General features: G+C 42.4%; 1 protein-coding gene across 1 annotated transcript in view; it reads left to right on the top strand.

Moving 5' to 3' along the window:
- Nucleotides 1–416: 416 nt before the first annotated feature.
- The window catches only part of hs6st3a (heparan sulfate 6-O-sulfotransferase 3a), an 87,116-nt gene continuing 62,081 nt past the window's right edge, over nt 417–25,451 (top strand). Inside the window, exon 1 of the mRNA XM_052129764.1 lies at nt 417–952. Coding sequence (XP_051985724.1) covers nt 417–952 — 536 coding nt within the window. The remainder of the gene's footprint in view (nt 953–25,451) is intronic.

Below are 25,451 nucleotides of genomic sequence, written 5' to 3'. Positions count from 1 at the left end.
TCTCTCTCTCTCTCTCTCTCTCTCTCTCTCTCTCTCTCTCTAACACACACCCCATCACACGCCTTGACACGATGAGCAAGTTGCAAGTGGAACTTAAGTTCCTAAATCTCACCTCAGAAAGAGCTCCATTCACAGACCAATGCAATGATTCAGCATCTCTACAGGCAAACCTCTCATTACATTCTATTGGACAGGGATTGCTGGCTTGAAATAAGTCATTTGACTTCAAATGTATCTTCAAAGACAGCGTTGTTTACATGAATATGAAGATATTTTGGGCTCTTCTGCGTTGAGAAGCTGTTCTGAACTGGATTACTTTTCCTGGACCAGACTACGCTTGAATGAAGCACCTGGAGGACTCATTCAATGACTAGATCATCACCAATGGCGTGATTATCCGCTTCATTGTCTTTGCAATGGATGATAAATCCAACAAACTCCTTTTAGTTCCTGTTTTGACCGTTTTATTCATCATGATCGGCTATCAGTACATCTGTCCAGCGGGCAGCACGTCTTGTCGGTTCGGGAATGGAGAGAGTTTTCCGTTCACCAAACATCCCGCAGACGCCAAAAGAGAGTCTCAGTATCCAGGTGAAGACGGTTCGCTTCGATTCCGGTCCAAATTCAACTTGTCACGCGACGATCTCGAACGCCACGTGGATTTCGACATCAAGGGGAGCGACGTTATTGTGTTCCTTCACATCCAGAAGACCGGAGGAACCACGTTCGGGAAACACCTGGTGAGGAACATCCACCTGGAGCGCCCGTGCGACTGCCGCTCTGGCCAGAAGAAATGCACGTGCCACCGGCCCGGGAAAGCGGAGTCATGGCTCTTCTCGCGCTTCTCCACGGGCTGGAGCTGCGGTCTCCACGCGGACTGGACCGAGCTCACGAGCTGTGTGCCTGCTGTGATGAATAAAAAGCAAAAGAATGATGCACCATTGAACCGACGGTAAGTGTATTGTTGAGCTGATGAAGCTTATAAAAGTCAAGAAACTGGATAAACGTTCATTTAGGGATGATTTATAATAGATTTAATTAATAAGTCATTAACAAACATTATATAACGCTAACAGATCAGTACATGTACATCAAAGTATGAGCATGGATCTGTAAAGCAGCCTAATTTCTGTTTGTTTGTGTTATTTATTAATGACAGCTAACATTTTACAATAAGGTTCTCTTTGTCAACATTAGTAAATGCATTAGGCATCATAAACTAACAATAAACAATAGTGCATTTTGCTGCATTTCTTATTCTTGGTTAGAGCTATTTTATTAAAATTGTTAATTAGTTAATATTAACGCATTAATGTTAAAGGAATAGTTCACCCAAAAATGAAATCTCATCATTTACTCTCCCTCATATCATCCCAGATGTGTATGACTTTCTTTCTTCTGCTGAACACAAACAAAGGTTTTTAGAAGAATATCTCAGCTCTGTATGTCCATTCAATACAATGAAGCTCAAAAACTATAGAAAGGCAGCATAAAAGTAATTCATACGACACCAGTGGTTAAATACATGTCTTCTGAATCGACATGATAGGTGTGAGTTAAAAACAAATCAATGTTTAAATCCTTTTTAACTTAAATATTGGGCTTAGGAGGGCTTTTCTAAAGCCTAAAGTCTTCTTTTGTTTTTGCCAATTTGCATTCTTTGTGCATATCGCCACCTGCTGGGCAGAGAGGATAATTTATAGTAAAGGACTAAAACACTTAAATATTTGGTTCAAATTCAATGTTGTTAACTAATATTAACAAATACAACCTTAAAGGGAAAGTTCACACAAAAATGAAAATGTTCTTATAATTTACTCACCCTCATGCCATCCCAGATGCTTATGACTTCCTTTCTTCAGCAGATAACGTTTGAAGAAAAATAGAAAAATATCTCAGCTCATTAAGTCCTTATAATGGATGTGGGTGGTAACATGATTTTTGATGCTCCAAAAAGCACAGACAATCTGCATTACGTCATCCATTCGACTCCAGTGGTTAAATTGATGTCATATAAAGCGATACCATAGCATTTGGTATGAAAAAGATACATATTTAAGTACTTTTATACTATAAATAATCACTTCCATTAAGCAGCGGTATGCACGTTCACAAGAGGGCTGAGGTCACGCGGTCTCTCGTGCGACATATTGGCGTAGTCATGTTCACGCGAGAAGTCACGCATGCATGTTTACAACTGAGTAGGTGGAACACTGTACAGAACGAACACCATAAACCAATTGAAGTAAATTTAAACAAAGATGTCAGAGGAGAAGATAAGATACAAGTGTTTGCACAGCCATATTTATTTGAATCTGAATACTCTGACGAGGAACACCGGGAGATGAAAGAGGCTGGACCAACAGGCCTCAGAGAGACAGAGAGCTCAGGAGACGTGGTGGTGCACATGTAGGCAATGCCAACAGAGGCAGAGAGCATTTGTTGCAACAAATGGAAGGTTACCATGCCATAGCTAGAAAGACTGTGTACCTCAGCCCTCTTGTGAACGTGCACACTGCTGCTTAACGGATGCAATGATTTATAGTTGATTTATAGACTTAAATATTGATCTTTTTCACAACAAAACGATCATAATGCTAATTAAGTCATTAATTTAACCACTGGAGTTTTATGGATTACGTTAATGCTGATTGTGTGTGCTTTTTGGAGCATAAAAAATCTACCATCCACTTGCGTTATAAGGACCTACTGAGCTGAGATATTTTTCTGTTTTTCTTCAGATGTGTTCTGCTGAAGAAAGGAAGTCATATACACCTGGAATGGCATGAGGGTGAGTAAATGATGAGAGAATTAGATTATTTGGGTGAATTATCCCTTTAATGTAAAGTGTTATCACATTATAAAATGCTACTGTTTAGTATGCATCATTATATTCGGAAAGCTATGTAGAATGTGTTAACTACGAAAAACTACTTTAAGTTTTTGTTTGAACACATCATTTTTGCTCATGTCATGAGTTTGGATTCTTCACTGTCTAAAATGATACACATCTGTGAATAAAGCTACATGCTTTTGGTCACTCTGAGTCATGCTGTCTTGAATACAGTATATATGTGACTGAGTGTGAGATAGCTTTAGACAGCTGTAAATATATCGCAACTGCTTATTGCATAATATGTAGACAGGACATCAAAAGCTAGTAGGAATGAAATGTGTATGGTATGAATTCACCTAATGATCCAAAATAAAGATCCCATGAAATTGCTTTACAAGTGTTGTGTTGACATATTTCCTATTGAAACAGGAAGTTGGGGCATATAGAATGGTTCATCCCTTTTTCTTTTGCATAGCCAATAGCCTTTAGTTTACATCATAACAGTATTTGCTATTTTTGCTAGTCAGAAATAGGTGCTATTAGGGTAAGGTACATACTCATTCTAGAGAGCTTTTAATTGGACAAATGAGTGAGTGCAGTATGAATAAATTTTATCAACATTTAGGAATACTCTACCATAAAGACGGCCTCAAAGCTAACAGAAATTGACTAAAATCCACAAATCCGTTTTGATTTTATAAAGTCAGTCATTTGTTTTTATTGTGATTGTTCCTGATGGGCAGGGTTGCTAGACTTTTAGGTGACCGGGCCTTCTAGGTGTCATTTAATCCAGTGGCCTGTGAGATATTAATATTTTGTTCAAGGTATCATACAAAACACTCAGACATTTAGTTTTGTACCAAAACTGCTTTGTTTTAGTGACCACATGAATATTCCTTATGTTTACCCCCTCTCTCTATCTCTCTCTATCTCCTTCTGATTTTCTCACTATTTCTATTCTTGGCATTGCAGAGATACTTCAAGTGTGCATGTTTATGATCCTCTGCTAAATAATCTCCTTACAACAGAAGATAAATCGATACTCTAAGCTTAGCGAGTCAGAGGTGTTGATTTATTGCATAGGGTTTGTACACTACGCATATCATAATAATGTTATGGCCAAAAATACCAGAGCACCGCATTATTACGTGCATGTGTTTTGTTGCATCCTAAAAAGACACCTGAAATTGACTAAGACCAAATGAAAATATAAGTAGAGTGTTCCATGTGTTTGCTTTGAAACCATTTTCATGCTAGTTTCATGCTTAAAAGGATAAAAAGCATAAAAAGGCAGCATAAAAGTAATCCATACGACTTCAGTGGTTAAATCTATATCTTCAGAAGCTAAATGATAAGTTTGTGTAAGAAAAAGATCAATATTTAAGTCTCAATCTCCACTTTCACTTTCTTCTTCTTTTGTTTTTGGCGATTCACATTCTTCATGCATATTGCCACCTACTGGACTGGGAGGAGTATTTGTAATAAAAAAGGACTTAAATATTTATCTGTTTTTCACCTACAACTATCTTATCACTTCTGAATATATTGATTAAACCACTTAGTTATATGGATTACTTTTATTCTGCCTTAATGTGCTTTGGCCACCATTCACATTGTATGGTGAGAGATATTCTTCTAAAAATCTTTGTTTGTGTTCAGCAAAAGAAAGAATGTCATGCACATCTGAGATGGCATGAGGGTGAGTAAATGATGAGAGGATTTTCATTTTTGGGTGAACCTTTCCTTTAAATAATGACAAAATTCACGTTCGGCAGATAAACGCATAAAACAACGTGCAGTCTTTCTCTTCTTAAGAACAGAACAACAAAATATTGATGACACTAGAATGTCCCTCCCCCTTCAACCAAGCACCGAGATGATAATCATGGTTAATGGCAGTTACATGACTAAAGCTTATTGGCTATTAAAAAAATGGGATAGCCCTTTGAAATATCCTGCCCAAACTTTCAGTTTCAGTAGGAAATATGTTTATATAGGACAGAAAACTGCTCGTCAAACCATTTCTTGTGGTCTTTAAATTACATAAAAACAGCTGTTTTGTTTGTTTTTGGTTGAAAAGTTCATGCAGAAATGTTGCGTTTCACAGTGCAGAACGCATTGGAACACTGTATTTATTCCAGCGCAGCTTCTCTGTTTGCCCCATGCAACAATGGATGTGGTTTCATTTCCAAGATTATGTTACATTGAGAGGTCTATGGCAGACAATAGTGAAAAATATCCCATCTGCTGTGTTTCAGAGTATACCCCCCAACCCAGTACACAAACACACTGATTGTATTATCTTCTAAATCCTTTCTTTACTCGTGATGCCTCGTTAAGCAAGCACTCCAGAATTCAAGAGGGTAAAGGCAAAATTTGATGTGATATAGTGATAGTTCTGAGATTCAACTTAAAAAGGCACATTAATAGCATTTTATGGGGTACTTTGTATAGACAAGTGCTTCTCCAATGCACTTCCTCTATAATCATGTATTATTACAGAGGCATTTGAGATAACTGTGTGGTAAGTAAAGACTGTAGCAGGACTGTAGAAAGTGTCCAAATGTGTGCAGTGGAAAAGAGAGAGATTACCTGTGATGTGCAGGAGGGGCCCTTGTAAGTTTGTAATGCATTGTGAGATCAAGCATGTATGGAAATGGAGCACTACAGGCATGACATTAGCAATGCATGAAGGAGTGCAGTGTATCCTTTGTGCAGCGATAGAATAACAATCCTTTATATCAACTGATTGGCATTCTCACAATGTAAGTGTATTCTGCTGGTGTCTTCCAGTAACCCGACTGCTTCTGGAATATTTAGGACTCTTAATGCATTGTCAAGTTGTGTTATTTTTATTTTGGTATTTATCGCTCCTTGTCCCTAAGATACCAGTGGGAGAACTTGCAATGAGCTGGAAGTATGAGAGAACGCTTTGACATCATATACTGTATGCAACTGCAGCCTGATCAAATAAAAAAACAAAAAAAAAAACAACAGACAGATACATTTAATTACAATAATTTGTTTCTAAAAATGGCAAAAAGTAGTACCAATTGGCAAATGACAATGTGCCGCATTATTTGAAGTGAAAGTAAAAATGGAGATATATAGCTAAAATGACATACATTTTGATCTGTTTCTAACCCCCACCTATCAAAAACTCCTGAAAATTACAGATGAAGTCAGAAGTTTACATACACTTAGATTGACGTTAGGTTGACTCATTTTTTAACCACTCAACAGATTTCATATTAGCAAAAAATAATAATTATAATTTTGGACCTCCAAAAACTGGTTCATCAATGGAGCAGTTTCCAGCCTGAAGGTACCACGTTCATCTGTACAAACAACAGTATGCAAGTATAAACACCATGGGACCATGCAGCCATCATACTGCTCAGGAAGGGGACACATTCTGTCTCCCAGAGATGAATGTAGTTTGGGTGTGAAAAGTGCTAATCAATCCCAGAACAACAGCAAAGGACCTTTTGAGGATGCTGGAGGAAACGGGTAGACAGGTATCTATATCCACAGTAAAACGAATCCTATATCAACATAACCTGAAAGGCTGCTCAGCAAGGAAGAAGCCACTGCTAAAAACTGCCATAAAAAGCCTGACTACAGTTTGCAAGTGCACATGGGGACAAAGATCTTACTTTTTGGAAAAATGTCCTCTGGTCTGATGAACCAAACATTTAACTATTTGGCAGCTCCTGCAGTATCATGTTGTGGGGGTGCTTTGCTGCAGGAGGGACTGGTGCACTTCACAAAATAGATGGCATTGTGAGGAATGAAAATTATGTAGATATATTGAAACAACATCTCAAGACATCAGCCAAGAAGTTAAAGCTTGCTCGCAAATGGGTCTTCCAAATGGACAATAACCCCAAGCATATCTCCAAAGTTGTGGCAAAATGGCTTAAGGACAACAAAGTGGACAAAGATGACTCCAAGGATTGGAGTGGCCATCACAAAGTCCTGACCTCCGATAGTCCGATATAAAATTTGTTGGCAGAACTGAAAAAGTGTGTGCGAGCAAGGAAGCCTACAAACCTGACTCAGTTACACCAGTTCTGTATGGAGGAATGGGCCAAAATTTCAGCAACTTATGGTGAGAAGCTTGTGGAAGGCTACCCAAAACTTTTGACCCAAGTTAAACAATTTAAAGGCAATGCTATCATTCATGGAATAAGTAAGAATTCGTAAAAATGTTTACATCTTTAAAGTTGTTCAGAAGTAAAAATGATTTACATTTAGCTGTCAATATTGTACATTTCAGTGTCTGGGTTAACATAAGCAAATGTACATTCAGATTCTAACCACACTTTACATAGCTACGAATACTCACAAGATCACGTTGGCAAAAGAGGAAAGTCGCTGCATTGGTCAAGCATTTCTCTAAAACTTAGAAGTACAAATAATGCACCATGTTAATAAATGTGACCATCTGTTTCATGTTGAACAACCAAAGAGACAAAATGTGTTTTGCGTTTCTACAATCTGAAATGGGTTATTGACAAATGGACCTGTACTTTTTTTTTTAAACAAAATTTTAAATAAATAATTAGCTATTTAATTAATTAACTAAACTTGCCTTGCCATAAGTTATCCATTTAAATTATTTCTTCTCTGTACCAATTTTTGTACCCATGTCATAACATTTATTAAATGTGACATTTGTTTCATGCTTGAAATGCGCTTGTCTCATTCATAGAATAGTATAATCAATTATTTGTCCTGTTCAACCAAAATAGCACTATCACATAATATGATTGTTACTGGACTGATTATTTTAACCAAACTGATGCCACCATCTCTCTTTCTCATTCTCTCTCCATCCCCTGCCCTCCATTTGTGTAGATAAATCTCATTCTACATATCAAACTTGTGTTTAAGCCCCTGTTGCAGTAAGACACTAATCAGAGAGGCAGCGATCGCTTCCAGCAATACATTTTTGAGATGCTTGTAATCTTCAGATTTCTTGAGGAAGATTAGTGCAAGAGAGAGTAGCAATCTTATCATCTGAGCAAGAGATTACATCCAGATTTATGAGGACATCTCTGGCTTAATATGAGTATTGTGTCCCCCACTGCTCTAAGGATCAATGCCATCAGCACGGTTTTATTCTTAATGTGTTTTTATGTCATGCCCTTTCTCTTCTGGAAAATCAGAGCATGGGATTTATAATAGACATCAAGCTGAGCTGATAACGATTACTGGTACCAGCACTTAATTTTCATTTTGAATATCAAAACATATCAATGTCTTTTTTAAACTCTTCAGTTTTATCCAGAGTAAACTTTAGATGTTCAGAGGTTGCTCTATTATAACATAGATTTCTAGGCCTTTCACACTTTAAGCTTGGATGGGCCTGCAAGTCATTTTTGTTTATCAAAATGTTAATAATTACCATCTTGACCAACACAAATAGATATAATTTTAAAGCTTAGAAGATCTACTTTACAATACATGTGTGTATTATGACCAAAACTGAAGAAGTGCTTTGAAATTTGTAGACAAATCAGAAGTGTTGCATTTTGATAATAAAAAATTGCACTGTACATATTATTGTAATAGGTAAAAACATCAAACTCATCAAATGAGCAAAAAAGCTGACATGATGTGTCATATGTTGTTAGAAATCACTCAACGAGTAGAATTCAATCAGCCTATTTGTTTTGCTTACGGACAAAAATATAGCAAGTAATAGCATATAGTAATAGTATGTCTTTGGCATACATGTGTAATGATTACCCTGTCTTGTCTCTCTGTTGCCCCCTTGTTTTCCATCTTGTCACTTTTCACTTCTTAAGTTTTCACTTTAGTCCCTTATTTAATTCCATAGTCCACCCTGTCTCGTTTCACTGTTGCCCTCTCGTTTTCCATCTTGTTGTCACTTTAGTCCTTTATTTGATTCCACAACCCTCTGTTAGCGTTCGTATTCACTGTTCATTGTTTACACCTGCCCTGGTTAATTTGCCTTTGGTTTCTGTTTATCACCTTGTTACCTTGTTTGAGTTCTGTCCTTTCATTGGCCACCTTTCCCACGTTTGTCTATTTATACCCCGTGTCTTTGTGCTGTCTTTGTCGATCGTTGTTTGGTGTAAACCCGGTATGTGTTCCCTGCCCAAGTTCTCCGTTTGATCCTTCGTGTTTTAGTTAACTGTTTTATGCTTTATTTCCCCATCGTGGGTTGTTTGTTTGTGTTTATCTTCTGTTTATTCAAATAAAGCCTCAGCTGCGTTTGGATCCGTAACTCCTCGTCTGCCTCGTTACTCCAACATTACAGAGCGATCGACCGCACATGGATCCAGCAGCTATCCGAGCCAAATGTCGGCTGCTCAATTTGCAGCAAGAGCACTACCGGCTCGTAGACCACGCTCGCTACTTCCTCCTCCTGGCCAGCGCTACTGACTTCCCGGACTCTGCGCTGATGGTCTTCTTCAGGGATAGCTTAAATCCTCGCTGAGGGAGCAGGTGCCACAGGCAGCGCCCGGCAGCACTCTCCGTGACTACCTGGAGATGACCCTACTGGCGTGCAGCTCACCGCACCCTGTCACACCAGCCCCACCTGTCAGCGAGCCTGCCCCACGCCCGGTCGCCTTCCATGAGCCAGCTGGCCCACTGCGTCTGCCGGAGGAGGAAGAAGCGGGCTTCCGCCTCCGGCCAGCGCCAACCCGGTCTGCGAGCCTGAGCCCGCGCATGTCACGGTGGCGAGCTAGAGCCCCGCATATCACGGTGAGCGAGCTAGAGCCCCGCGTATGTCACGGTGAGCGAGCTAGAGCCCCGCATGTCACTGTGGCGAGCCGAATCCTCGCCAACCACGGTAACCCAGCCAGAGCCTGTAGCCTCAGACATCAATGAGCCAGTGCGCAAGCCCCAAGCGTCAATGAGCCAGTGCGCAAGCCCCAAGCGTCAATGAGCCAGTGCCACAAGCCTCAAGCGTCAATGAGCCAGTGCCGCAAGCCTCAAGCGTCAATGAGCCAGTGCGCAAGCCTCAAGCGTCAATGAGCCAGCGCCTGTAGCCTCGACCGTCCCTGAGCCAGCGCCTGTAGCCTCGACCGTCCCTGAGCCAGCGCCTGTAGCCTCGACCGTCCCTGAGCCAGCCTGTAGCCTCGACCGTCCCTGAGCCAGCGCCTGTAGCCTCGACCGTCCCTGAGCCAGCGCCTGTAGCCTCGACCGTCCCTGAGCCAGCGCCTGTAGCCTCGACCGTCCCTGAGTCAGCCTGTAGCCTCGACCGTCCTGAGTCAGCCTGTGGCCCGATCGTCCAAGAGCCAGTGCCCAAAGCCACGACCGTCCCGAGCAGGTGCCAGTAGCCCACGACCGTCCAAGAGCCAGTGCCAGTAGCCTTGACCGTCCAAGAGCCAGTGCCAGTAGCCATGACCGTCCAAGAGCCAGTGCCAGTGCCAATGGCGTGACCGATCAAGAGCCAGCGCCTCTCGAGCCTTCCAGGGCTCCTCCTCCCGAGCTTTCAGAGTTCAGCCATCCGAGTTTCCGAGCTTTCCAGAGCTCAGCCATCCGAGTTTCGAGCTTTCCAGAGCTCAGCCATCCGAGTTTCGAGGCTTTCCAGAGCTCAGCCATCCGAGTTTCGAGCTTTCCAGAGCTCAGCCATCCGAGTTTCCGAGCTTTCCAGAGCTCAGCCATCCGAGTTTCGAGCTTTCCAGAGCTCAGCCATCCGAGTTTCCGAGCTTTCCAGAGCTCAGCCATCCGAGTTTCGAGCTTTCCAGAGCTCAGCCATCCGAGTTTCGAGCTTTCCAGAGCTCAGCCATCTGAGTTTCGAGCTTTCCAGAGCTCAGCCATCCGAGTTTCGAGCTTTCCAGAGCTCAGCCATCCGAGTTTCGAGCTTGCCAGAGCTCCGCCTCCGAGCTTGCCAGAGCTCCGCCTCCCGAGCTTTCCAGAGCTCCGCCTCCGAGCTTTCAGAGCTCCGCCTCGAGCTTGCCAGAGCTCCGCCTCCGAGCTTTCCAGAGCTCCGCCTCCGAGCTTCCAGAGCTCCACCTCTCGAGCCTCTCCCGAGTCTTCCAGGACTCCGCCTCTCGAACCTACCAGGGGTCAGCCCCTCAAGCCTCTCGAGCCTCCCAGGGCTCCACCTCCTGAACCTCTCGAGCCTACCAGGGCTCCGCCCCTAAGCCTCCTCTCGGCTCCACCCCCAGAGCCTCTCGAGCCTCCTGCAACTCCGCCCTCACAGGGGCCTCCCTACGGCTCCGCCTCCAGAGCCTCCGATTGCTCCGCCTCTCGATCCACTCAAGCCTCTGGCGGTTCCGCCCCCAGAGCCTCTTGAGCCTCCTACGGCTCCGCCCCTCAAGCCTCTCGGGCCTTCCAGAGCTCCGCCTCTCAAGCCTCTCGGGCCTTCCGGAGCTCCGCCTCTCGAGCCTCCCAGGGCCTCTCAGCCTCTCGAGCCTCCCAGGGCTCCGCCTCTCAAGCCTCTCGAGCCTCCCAGGGCTCCGCCCCTCAAGCCTCTCCCGAGCCTCCCAGGGCTCCGCCTCTCAAGCCTCTCGAGCCTCCCAGGACTCCGCCCCTCAAGCCTCTCTCGAGCCTTCCAGGGCTCCAGCCTCTCGAGCCTTCCAGAGCCTCTCCCGAGCCTTCCAGGGCTCCGCCTCTCGAGCCTTCCAGGGCTCCAGCCCCTCAAGCCTCTCCGAGCCTTCCAGGGCACCGCCTCTCAAGCCTCTCGAGCCTTCCAGGGCTCCGCCTCTCAAGCCCCTCGAGGCTTCCCAGGGCTCTACCCTTCAAGCCTCTCGAGGCCATCCCACGGCTCTGCCTTCCGAGCCTCCTCCTGAGCCTCCCTCGGCTCCGCCTCCAGAGCCTCCAGCGGCTCCGTCTCCTGAGCCTTCCTTGGCTCCGTCTCCTGTGCCTTCCTCAGCTCCGTCCCGGGCCTTCCAGGCCTCCGCCTCAAGAACTGTCTCTGGCGCCACCGCCCTCAGCTCCGCCTCCTGAGCCTCCAGAGCCTCCCTCTGCTCAGCCTCCTGAGCTTTCCAGGGCTCCCCAGCCTCCTAGAGCTCGCCTCAGCCTCCGGCTCCGCCTCCTGAGCCTCCCTCAGCTCCGCCTTCTGAGCCTTCTCACGCCATCGCCTCCCCGGCTCCACCTCCCGAGCCTCCCTCGGCTCCGCCTCCTGAGCCTTCCACGGCGCCGCCTCCCAAGCCTTCTCGGCTCCGCCCACAGGGTACACCATGGCTCTGCCTGCCTCTGCTCCGCCCCCAGGGTCTCCCTGCGGCCCTGCCTATGCCTCCTCTTGGCGCCGCCACCCAAGTCTTCGACTGCCCGCCTCAGAGGTCCTCCTTGGCTCCGCCTCACTGCGGCTCCGCCAGCTCCCCAGTGGCCACACCTCCCAGGTCCCCTGAACCGGCCATTGGCCCACGACCACCTCCCAGGCCACGAAGCTGGCCTCTGTCCTGTGGCCTCCTCCCAGGCCTCCTGACCCAGTCCCTGTCTTGTGGCCTCCTCCCAGGGCTTCTGACCCTGTTCCCGTCCTGTGGCCTCCACCCAGGCCTCCTGCCCCTGTTCCTGTCCTGAGTCCTCTTCCCTGGCCTCCTGACCCAGTCCCTGCCCAGTGGCCTCCTCCCAGGCCCCCGACCCGGTCCCTGTCCTTGCCAAGTGGCCAGCTCCGGGCCATCTAAACCGGCCTCTGTTCTGCGGCCACCTGACCCTGGTCCCTTGACACACCCCCATAGACTGCTTGCCTGCCCTCTTGGCCTCCATGGTCTATCTATCTACCCTCTCCACCTCCCTGGACTGCCTAATGGCCCCATGGACTTCCTGCCTGCCCAGTGTACCCCCTGGTCGCCCATGTGCCCACTTGTCTCTGTCTGTTTGCCCCTGGTGCCCTCATTTTGGTTTTTCTTTGTGGGTCTTTTTAGGTCTTTTTGTTGTTTTGATCGTCTGGAATCCGATCCTTAAGGGGGCTATGTAATGATTACCCTGTCTTGTCTCTCTGTTGCCCCTTGTTTTCCATCTTGTCACTTTTCACTTCTTAAGTTTTCACTTTAGTCCCTTATTTAATTCCATAGTCCACCCTGTCTCGTTTCACTGTTGCCCTCTCGTTTTCCATCTTGTTGTCACTTTAGTCCTTTATTTGATTCCACAACCCTCTGTTAGCGTTCGTATTCACTGTTCATTGTTTACACCTGCCCTGGTTAATTTGCCTTTGGTTTCTGTTTATCACCTTGTTACCTTGTTTGAGTTCTGTCCTTTCATTGGCCACCTTTCCCACGTTTGTCTATTTATACCCCGTGTCTTTGTGCTGTCTTTGTCGATCGTTGTTTGGTGTAAACCCGGTATGTGTTCCCTGCCCAAGTTCTCCGTTTGATCCTTCGTGTTTTAGTTAACTGTTTTATGCTTTATTTCCCCATCGTGGGTTGTTTGTTTGTGTTTATCTTCTGTTTATTCAAATAAAGCCTCAGCTGCGTTTGGATCCGTAACTCCTCGTCTGCCTCGTTACTCCAACATTACAACATGCTTGATGTGAACAGGTGTTGCTCATATGCCGGGTTTTTGCTTATAACTTTATGAAAAATAAACAGAACATTAAATATCACATACTATTACTTAGAGGAGGCATTTGGCTATCTGGCATCATGCTATCAGGCTACAAACACATTAGCTTTGTCATCGGAAATTCTGTAGCTTCATGGAATGATAAATCAGTTGGATTGGTTTCAGATTGCCTAATCCAGTGGTGATATTCCTCCATGTTTGGGCAGAGTGTCATGTGATTAATCACTCTAATTACATATGGCCACCAGGAGATGATGCCATTTCATGATACAGACTCAATGATGACTCAAATGGCACAGAATGAAATGGATTCTGTTAACTCGCATGACTAAAATCATGTCTGCATGTAATGCAAACCTTTAGTCACTGTTGTATTTGCATATGTAATTAGTTCTAATGTACAATTATTATGTTTATTTGTTTGGAGAGGCTTTTGGACAATAGGAGAAATTATATTTGTAATGGTATAACTTTTGATTGCTTTATTGTATCAAACGTTTTTTACACAATAACAGGTGATTTGATTGAGAACAAAGCAAAAGCAGTTTTATTGAGCCATTTTATTTACATCCTGAGGTATATAATGTCAAATCAGAAAAATAAGAAATAAAGTAAATTTTTGTCAGTTTTTTTTTTCCACAGCAGTTTCTTAGGCTGAAAGTCTTATGGTGCGTTCACATACAACGTGAAGCGAGCGTTTCAAAGTCTATGCAAAGATGCGAATAGATGCGAATTCGCACCTGGTGGCAAGAATTAAGCGAATGATGCGACTCGAACATGCAAAATCTCTTCATTTGCATATTCCGGAGAGTTGAAATTTTTCAACTCGTGTGAGAAATTCACTTGACGTGTTGTCGCGAAAGCCTAACAGCATTAAGATTGTCCGGATGTCACTGACGTACTGGCGTAGTAGCAGAAGAAATCTGGAAAAATGTTGTAGCGTAGTGTGGGAACCCGGAATTGTATGTATGACACAACATCATACAAAAACGAAAAAAGACAGCAAGGAAGCAAGGAAGTTGGACTACATGGTAAGTTCTGAAAATATGCATGTCTACTTGATTCCAGCTATTGGATGTACTTTACTATGAACCAAGTTGTAGAGGCCCCTCCTCCTGTCCTTTTCCAGAAGAGAAGGGGGAATACTCGTGGGGTCGCATTACTCGCGCAAACGCGAGTTTAAACACAAATTTATAATCCAGTGGTCAAACTTGCGCAAGCAATGCAATGCAAATATTTTCTTTGCGTTGTGTGTTAACGCACCATTACAATTTATCATAATCTATATCGTTAAAAAAATTTTGTTTTTAAAATGATACCAAACACTTGACCCTCTCTTTATTGTTGTTGTTTTTGAGTTATAAGCCTTTAATTTGTGTATGTCACTGAAATTTAAAGCCACTTTTATCCAACATGATCACACAGTAAATCAACATGTTGCTTCCAAATGTTCATGCACCATAAAATCAAACCCATTCTGCTGAATTACTGACAAGCTCCATCCCCAATCAGATGTTTTTGCAAAATTTCATCCATATTCACCATTCCCTCTGGTGCTAATGATATCACAATGCAAGAGCAGCCTCCAAGACATAGGTTCTGGTCCCATGGGAAACAGGATGTAAATGTGTTCACACAAATAATATTGAGTATGATTTTGTAGGTTGCATTTTCACTCTAAAATTGCATTTCTACTTCACTGATGGTTAGGTTTAGGGTTGGTGTTTGGGTTAGGTAGTTGATAAAAAATGTATTAAGGATGCACTGATACCACTTTTTCTCTTCCGATCCGATTCCGATATCGGAAATCTCAATATTCAATCCCGATCCGATACCAGTGTTATTTTTTTGCATAATCAGTTTAGAATATCTTTACATTATTGAGTGGAACTAATTGGAAGTACTCTTTAATATGTAAAGAAACACAAACCTCTACCTACACATTATTTCAATATAAATGTATAGCTTATTAATAAACACTTTATTATTAACTAGTATACTGGATAATGTAGCAGCAAAATTAACAGTAATTCCAGTATAAGTCATCAGTAAAAAAGAAGCAGTTTTTTATCTGCCAATTTTTTTCAACTTGTATCTGAAATTTAAAGGAGTCAGAGCTATTTTTTGATCAATTTAGTTGTAAGATATCAGCAAACTTTTCATTCACACAGTTATTTTTTGGAATCCATTCAACTTAAATATTATTATCATTTGTAAACAAATAATAATAATATATATACAGTGAGGAAAATAAGTATTTGAACACCCTGCTATTTTGCAAGTTCTATCACTTAGAAATCATTGAGGGGTCTGAAATTGTCATCGTAGGTGCATGTCCACTGTGAGAGACATAATCTAAAAAAAAAAATCCAGAAATCACAATGTATGATTTTTTTACTATTTATTTGTATGATACAGCTGCAAATAAGTATTTGAACACCTGAGAAAATCAATGTTAATATTTGGTACAGTAGCCTTTGTTTGCAATTACAGAGGTCAAACGTTTCCTGTAGTTTTTCACCAGGTTTGCACACACTGCAGGAGGGATTTTGGCCTACTCCTCCACACAGATCTTCTCTAGATCAGTCAGGTTTCTGGGCTGTCGCTGAGAAACACGGAGTTTGAGCTCCCTCCAAAGATTCTCTATTGGGTATAGGTCTGGAGACTGGCTAGGCCACGCCAGAACCTTGATATGCTTCTTACAGAGCCACTCCTTGGTTATCCTGGCTGTGTGCTTCGGGTCATTGTCATGTTGGAAGACCCAGCCTCGACCCATCTTCAATGCTCTAACTGAGGGAAGGAGGTTGTTCCCCAAAATCTCGCAATACATGGCCCGGTCATCCTCTCCTTAATACAGTGCAGTCAGCCCTGTCCCATGTGCAGAAAAACACCCCCAAAGCATGATGCTACCACCCCCATGCTTCACAGTAGGGATGGTGTTCTTGGGATGGTACTCATCATTCTTCTTCCTCCAAACCCGGTTAGTGGAATTATGACCAAAAAGTTCCATTTTGGTCTCATCTGACCACATGACTTTCTCCCATGACTCCTCTGGATCATCCAAATGGTCATTGGCAAACTTAAGATGGGCCTTGACATGTGCTGGTTTAAGCAGGGGAACCTTCCGTGCCATGCATGATTTCAAACCATGACGTCTTAGTGTATTACCAACAGTAACCTTGGAAACGGTGGTCCCAGCTCTTTTCAGGTCATTGACCAGCTCCTCCCGTGTAGTTCTGGGCTGAATTCTCACCTTTCTTAGGATCATTGAGACCCCACGAGGTGAGATCTTGCATGGAGCCCCAGTCCGAGGGAGATTGACAGTCATGTTTAGCTTCTTCCATTTTCTAATGATTGCTCCAACAGTGGACCTTTTTTCACCAAGCTGCTTGGCAATTTCCCGTAGCCCTTTCCAGCCTTGTGGAGGTGTACAATTTTGTCTCTAGTGTCTTTGGACAGCTCTTTGGTCTTGGCCATGTTAGTAGTTGGATTCTTACTGATTGTATGGGGTGGACAGGTGTCTTTATGCAGCTAACGACCTCAAACAGGTGCATCTAATTTAGGATAATAAATGGAGTGGAGGTGGACATTTTAAAGGCAGACTAACAGGTCAATGAGGGTCAGAATTCTAGCTGATAGACAGGTGTTCAAATACTTATTTGCAGCTGTATCATACAAATAAATAGTTGCAAAATAGCAGGGTGTTCAAATACTTATTTTCCTCACTGTATATATATCAATTATTCATCTTTAACTTTTAAACCCTCACACTTTTATTTTGCCATTCTGAACTCTCCAGGAAGTCCTGTAATGCCGAGTATAAACTTCACGATTTTAAGCCCAATTTTCGCTCGCCGACAGTTTCTTCAACAAAAGCCAGAAATCGTAGGCAAATCAGAGCTCGCTCCCGTGAGCGACGATCGCAATGTATGAATTATCAAAGACGCGATCTGAGAGAATCGCAGACACGTCACCGATGTCAGCGAGATATTTAGAATGTTAAATATCTGGACCCGTCTGCGATTCCAAATCGTGCGATGTGAGCAAGAAACGGGGCACGGGAAGTTTCAGTGTGAGTTCTGATGTACCTGCAACAGGCTGCGGTACCGAGAAAGTCACATTGTACCGAAGCAATGGAGGAAAAATTAGTGGAAAATTGGCTGTAGCACCAGATTTGATGTTTCATCTGAACTGTACCACAACCGGGTGGAGAAAGAAAAGAGTTGGAGTGAAATTGCCAAATCTCTTGGACAGTCAGGTATAAAAATAGATACTTTTAGGTACTTTTTCACATTGTAACAAATAAAATATATGATTAAAAACATACACATCATATTCTGAAATGCATAACATATGATCATGCATTTGTTTTCGTATATTGTATCACTTCTCGCATGTACTCTGTATTTGGAGTCCAGGCAGAGCTGTCGGGGATTCGTCAACAGTGAAATGTCTTGTAATGTGTTCACCCATGTCGCCGATTACTCGTGTAATTTGAAAACACTATGACTTATATGACAAGACAGACAGTTGTGTAATATGTATAGTACCACGATCCGATGTCTTTGAAAGTCATGTAGTGTGGAGGCATAAGTGTGTCTGTTTGTAGGCAAGTTCACAGTAGTTTAATTCACTTCTTATTCAAGTTTTGGTAGAATGCACCTCCAGTGTAATTCTAAATGCATATTTTAAGTGAACCGAACTATTGAGCATCTACATCTGAGATGTTGTTCGTGAGAAGCACTTAAATATTGCGCGTGAAGGCTAAAAATAGCCGTGAGTGTGTGTGAGTGTGTGTCAACAGAGCAGCGAGTGTGTGTCAACAGAGCAGCGCGATTCACTATATATTGTATATTTACTTATCAAAAGCAGCCTTTTGTGATTCACAGAGCTATCACACGTCTTCAAGTGGCTTTTAATAAAATGCAGGAGTCATATGAACTACTTTAATTGTTTTTATGGTTCTTTTATGTAATTGTTTGAGCTTGACAGTAGCGATCATGACTAACACACAGTATCGGATTTGGATTGGGCTCGTCTGACCAATACCCGATCCGCGTGAAAGCTTCCGTATCGGAGCTGATACCAATCCAAGTATCGGATAGCTGCATTCCTAATATGTATTCCTGTTGACTGTTTTACATCATTTACAAGGCGTTGATTCTGTGCTATTAATTCGATTAAAAATAATGCATAAAATATTAGCATAATTAATCATGCCCCCTGATCGCATGTAAACAACTTTTGTGATTTTGCATGTCACAGTCAGCAGGAGGCAGTCAGCACAACTCCAGCTGTACAGGCAACACGCAGCTAAAATTCAGGGGTCTTCACTTATTTTGACTATAAACACTGCCAGTACAGTAAGACAAAAATTACACATGTTAAAAATAAATTCTCTGACCTAAATATCTTATGCAGTGTTGTTTCTAAAACAAGAAAATCTAATTGATCTTGTTTTAAGGTTTTAAGGATTTTTAGATATTTTTACAGGAAAACAATACAGAAATTATTATCAAGAATATGATTTTTGCCCTAATATCAAAGGCCTATATAACGTGAATTTTCTTGATAATAAAAAATATGATTGTGTCTGGTAACATGTGCATGTAAAATGACTAGAAATAGCGTTTTAGATTGGCGTAAAGCTGACAATTTACACAAGGTTTTTGTAATGATTCTGGAAATAAGTAGTGACAGGATGATGAAGATGAGGTGATGAACACAAGTGCAGTATTATTTTTCAAATGTGGACTCCAATAACGCTCAATATTAAATGTGAATCAAAACAAAACATGAACGACTAGACTAGACTAGACTTGACTTGACATGACTTGACATGACTTGGCTTGACCAAAAGAACAGTTACATTCACAATACCTGACAAAACAGGGCGTGGAGCATGGGATCAGGGCTGAGCCCGTGGGGGGTGGAGCCATGAGAGGCTTGAGAGGTGGGCCTGGACCTTGGAGCAGAGGCTTGCTTGTGACATGATATGGAGCAGTCTGTGGCTTGGCTGAGACATGGCATGGAGCAGACTGAGGCATGGCTGTGACATGGCATGGTGCAGGCTGAGGCATGGCTTTGACATGGGACAGGCTGAGGCGTGGCTGTGACATGGGGCAGGCTGAGGTGTGGCATGGAGCAGACTGAGGTTCGGCTTTGATATGACATTGAGCAGGCTGAGGTTCGGCTTTGACATGACATGGAGCAGGCTGAGGCATGGCTGTGACATGGCATGGAGCAGGCTGAGGCATGGCTGTGACATGGCATGGGGCAGGCTGAGGCATGGCTGTGACATGGCATGGGGCAGGCTGAGGCATGGCTGTGACATGGCATGGGGCAGGCTGAGGCATGGCTGTGACATGGGGCAGGCTGAGGCGTGGCTGTGACATGGCATGGCGCAGGCTGAGGCGTGGCTGTGACATGGGGCAGGCTGAGGCGTGGCTGTGACATGGCATGGAGCGGGCGGAGGCGTGGCTGTGACATGGCATAGAGCTGACTCTAGCCTGGCTGTGACACGGCATAGAGCTGACTCTAGCCTGGCTGTGACACGGCATAGAGCTGACTCTGGCCTGGCTGTGACATGGCATGGAGGGGACTCTGGCATGGCTGAGACTATGGAAACTACCTCTGTGGTTGTGAACACTTGTAGAGACTTGGAAACAACCTCTGTGGTTGCAAACACTGGCAGAGACTAGGAAACGACCTCAGTGGTCGTTAAAGCTGGCAGAAACTTGGAAACAACCTCCGTGGTCGTGTACAAGGACAGAGACTCAAAGACGACCTCTGTGGTCGTGGGCATGGCTGTGACATGGCATGGAGCGGACTCTGGCGTGGATGAGACTTGGAAACTACCTCTGTGGTCGTGAACACTTGTAGAGACTTGGAAATGACCTCTGCGGTCGTGAACCCTGGCAGAAACTTGGAAACAACCTCTGTGGTCGTGTACAAGGGCAGAGACTCAAAGACGACCTCTGTGGTTGTGAACATGAGCAGAGACGTGGAAATGACCTCTTTGGTCGTGTACAGAGACTTGGAAACAACCTTTGTGGTCGTGTACATGGCAGAGACTTGGAAACGACCTCTGTGGTTGTATACATGAGCAAAAAATTGGAAATGACCTCCGTGGTCTTGAACATAGGCAAAGACTTGGAAACAAAAGTCTTTCTTCTCCTCCTCCTCCGGGAGGCCGAAGTTGGCAGCGCAGCCTCTGGGACAGACAAGGCTGGCAGCGCTGGCGCTGGGACAGACGAGGTTGGCAACGCTGGCGCAGGCCAGAACGACACATACTGTAATTCACCATGGGACGATTCCCCTGACGTAGGTGTAGGAGCTGTACTGCTGGGTTCATTATGCTGGTCAAGTATTCTGTAACGATTCTGAACACAGGTAGTGTCAGGTAGATGAAGATGATGTGATGAACCCAAGTGCAGTTTTATTTTGCAAACGTAAAAATTTTCCAATAACCCTAATATTAAATATGAATCAAAACAAAACTAAAACATGACTACTAGACTTGACTTGACTAAAGACTTGACATAAACAAAACTTGACTAAAACTAGACTTGATGTGACTTGGCTTGACCAAAACAACAGTTACATTCACAATACCTGACAAAACACAAAGGCAAACATGAGGGCTGTGGACATGGACATGGAAATGGAAATACAAGGACATGGTTAACAAGTAAACAAGACAACCAATCACAAGACTAAACTATAAACAATTTGATTATAGATTTTTATTTAAGATTTTTAAACCAATGAATAGACAATACTAATAACAAAGTAATCAACCAATGAACCAATGAAAACAAGACACATAAACAGGGGAAACACATAACAAGATCACATGAGGGAAACAGGAATCACATAACATAAAACAGAAACTAGATTTAAAAAATAAAAGACATGAAAACATGAACCAACAGAATAGTGTTGTCAAAAATATCGATATTTCGATAAATATCGATACTGAAATATCTGAACGGTACCAATACTAATTTCCCTAAGTATCGATACTAGCCGAGCTGTCACTTTCACTTCTCTCCAAAGGCGCGTTGACAAACACCACACACACTCGCACTCCTCTCATTCGCTCTGGTTAAATAGCAAAAGTGAAGTGAATGTAAAGATGGCGAGTGCATGCAGCGCCCAGCGACCAGTTTTGTTTGATAAAGAACACAGCAGGAGTGCTATCTGGAAATATTTTTGATATGAAGCCAGACATCCCAAGTCTCCCGGAAGTTCGGGAGTCTCCACTATATTGATAGCTTCTCCCTGATGCCCGCAATTTAGTTCAAATCTCCGGAATCTATAAGCGCACATGCGAGACAGAACATACTGCACGCATAACATAGATAGGCAGCACACAACATACATAAGCGTGCACGGCAGAGAGGGAGAAGCGAGAGACCTTATGAAAGCTAGTCAACCCCCTTGATGTTTAAGTATCTTTTGTTGACATTGAGATTGGATTTGATTTGACTTGGAAATACAAAAGATTGCACTTTTTATTTACTTGCACTTTATTGGTTTTTGAATGTATGGCAATCTGAGAGGCTTTTGAACAAGTGCAATACCTCAGGACATTTTGTTCATGTAAAATATACCTCATTGTCATGTTCTAGACAGTTCTACCCTCTTAATATTGTGGCAGTTTTTTTCTCTGTGGTATCGAAAATGGTATCGAATATCGATATTTTTCAAGGTATCGTATCGAAGTTAGAAATTCTAGTATCGTGACAACACTACAACAGAATAAACATGATGGTTTATTTCTATTTCTTCTGCTCAAACTTACTTCAAGCTTACTTCTCTGTCTGCTTGTATGAATGTAACACATCATAAGAAAGTGTTTCACCGTTGTTCAAATGCACTTTGGATCGCAGCATTTATAGGTATCAATGTTTTCCATCTGAAAGGCTAAATATTAAATGAAACAAATGACAATAGACTGCAAAGTAATCTCTTCAGTAATCAAAATAATTTTTTAATGTAACTGTATTCTAAATACCAATGATTTAAATGGTAACTGTAGTGGAATACAGTTACTTATATTTTGTATTTTAAATGCGTAATCCCATTACATGTATTTCGTTACTCCCCAACCCTGACTATAGGCCAGTAAAAGTCTTATGTTTAGGGTTGCTAACTGCTGGAACATCCCATATTATGGCCAAAAGAAAAGACATCATGTACAGGAAGTCCATTGTCCCATATTTAAGCAGTGAAATGCTCAAGCGGGGATGTTGGGGTTAATATGCTTAAAAATGCTAAAGCATCACATATTCGAGTGCCGAAAAGTTGCCAACCCTACTGATATTTAATGATTTAGAAATATATTGACTTCTAAAGACACTTTTTGTATTGTTTAGTTGTCAATATGAATTGTATTGAAAAAGGGATGTCAATAGATCAAACCAATACCGACTGATCAACTGTAATCAATATTAATGATAATGTTAAATTATATTTAGTTTTTAGTATACATCTTTGGTTTTGTGTCAATGAACGGGTTCTTCAGCCTTACTGAGGGTGCTGTGGGGGTACTTAAGGCAAAAAAGGTTGGGAAACACTTCTGTAATCAATGCTTTACTCATCTGCCACAATAATGTAATCTCATGGAATTATTTGAATTATTATTAATTTATATGTTTTGAAATTAATTATAAATTAATACTATTATATTTATAAATATTGTAATTAATTTGATATAAATGTTTAATTGATTGCCCTACTACTAATAAAACTTGCTTCTGGTGCCACTCTGTGGACACTTCACTTTGAAACTGGAGCTCAGACCTACAGATTCTTTCAATGGCACTTCCAGCTTTCGCCGCTGGGGGCAGTGTTTCAATAAGTACGGACCAATTTCAGCAGCAAAACATTAAATATACAGTCACCAAATAAACAGTGCAATCAGTCTGAAAGCAAAAGTCTAGACTGATTCTCAATTTATTTGTTGTCTAGGGAAAAAAAGAATAAACCCTGAGATTTTACATCTCACTCTTTTTTTTTCTTAACTTTGGCCACATTCATAATCTTTCACAAAATGGCCATGGAAAGAAGTGCAATATTATGATCCAATGAATGGACACACAACATCAGGCCAATATAAAGAGTTGTCCCTCTACAACTAGTGAATAGTAAAGAAACATTGGCCTTGTGGCACAAGATACCTTTAAACACTCCAGGACAGGATATTATAAGCTTTGAGAAACGCTGTGATGTGGTCCACCAATCAACGTAAGAGCTGATGCAGATGGATATGCAGTGAGTGTAGTGTATAGAGCTTGATGGCAGAGGTGTGTTGAATCTGGTCCAAAAGCTTTTGAAGTTTGATGCAGGAGCACTTAAAGGCTATCTAGTTTCCAAGTCCTTGGGTATGCAAAGTCAGTAGAAGATTTATGCATGAACACACTACACACATTTACTCACACACACACAGAGTCCCTTTGTTAAATTCTCCTTTAACTCCATTTCCAGTCCCGCATCCCCTGGGGTTTCCATCGTCTTCCAAGAATAGATTGCACTTTGGTTTGGGATCAGTAATGAGGCTCACTGTACAGGCTGCAGTGAAACCGATATGTGTGTAGTACACAGTCTTTGTTTCTCACTCTTTCACTTTCTCTCTTTCTCACACACACAGCTGGCATGTTTTGCTCAAAGTAGGGGCCTTTTTTCCATTTAAAGGCCAGTAGACTTCAATGAAAAAGCGTATCCCACTCTCTCTCTCTCTCTCTCTCTCTCTCTCTCTCTCTCTCTCTCTCGCTCATTCTCTCTTGCTTTCTTATTTCAGGTAGGTTTCCTTCAAGTTTTTGCCCCTTTTTTATAAAATGTTCCCATTTAAAACAGCATGATCCTTATTCGCGTTATACTAATTTAACCCTCTATTGCACAATGATGCCTCTGGGTAGCAAACCTGTTTTCTTCACTTTGCAAGCACATTATGCATATACAGTATATTGGTTCAAAAAAAAAAAGATTCTGTCATGGTGTACCAAGTGCATGATATACATTTTCATTCTGGAAAACTGCCCTCACAAATTTTTATGTGATTTTTTTTTTATCCGTCCAAAATATGATTCTGTAAAGCAGTTCAATGGAAAGGAGGAGGCAAGAACAGGCTTGACAATATAAATAATAGTTTAATGAAGAAATAAATGAAAAATACACAAACATAAACACACAGAGCAGCTGCCTGTAATTCTCTCTGTCTCTCGAACCATCGTCACCGGCTACCTTTATCCAACGTGAGCCCCCATCAGGCAGATCGGGGACCGGGCATGGGTTGTTCCAACCCAGCCCGCCCTCCTCCGATCTACAGATTCATATTTGTTAGTAGTGGGTAAACTTAATTTTAAAACTTTTAGAGTCACTTTAATTATTTGTACGATACAAGGAATTGCTTAAATGTGTTTGTTGCCTAAAAACAACATTGTGCGAGAGTGGAATGAATATAGCGTCAGGTGTGAATATGGATCTGATGGATACTGCACGTTAGGTAATAAAAGTAAAACGTTAAACTAGGAGCCAGTTCAGTATTTCATTCTGTCATGTAGCAGTTAATGTTAACAGTACACAATAATTGCCCACAATTAGTTAAATATTTGAACACTTTACAGTAAAGTTGTATTTGTTAACATGAATAAACGATGCTTTTAATTTCAATGCTTATTTATTTTGTTAGTTTCAAAATTTTTATTAAAAGTTGTATATGTAAACGTTAATGCTTTATGAACTACAATTAACAACTAGATAGGTACATTTCCTGAAGAAAATGTGAGTGGTGCTTGCCGTGGCAAAACTCGTCAAATAGCCTGCTTGAAAAGAACAGAAATTGTGGTCATAAATAAATCAACCCAGAAGTCTGTATAATGTTCTGGTGCAGAAATATGTGATTTGTTAGTAGGTTGCTAGGGTAACACCATGTGGTTGCTAGGCAGTTACCATAGTGATACTAATCAAGTGTCCTTGCCATCCTGATTGAAATAAGTCAAACCGGAAGTCTGTATGTTTTTGTGATGCAGAGATATGTGATTTGTTACTCGGTTGCTAGGGTAAGCCCATCTGGTTGCTAGGCAGTTACCATAGTGATACTAATGAAGTCTCCTTTCCATCC

This window comes from Xyrauchen texanus, chromosome 7 (assembly GCF_025860055.1).
Source record: "Xyrauchen texanus isolate HMW12.3.18 chromosome 7, RBS_HiC_50CHRs, whole genome shotgun sequence".
Classification (NCBI taxonomy): Eukaryota; Metazoa; Chordata; class Actinopteri; order Cypriniformes; family Catostomidae; genus Xyrauchen; species Xyrauchen texanus.
This window is presented reverse-complemented; position numbering and strand designations above follow the sequence as displayed.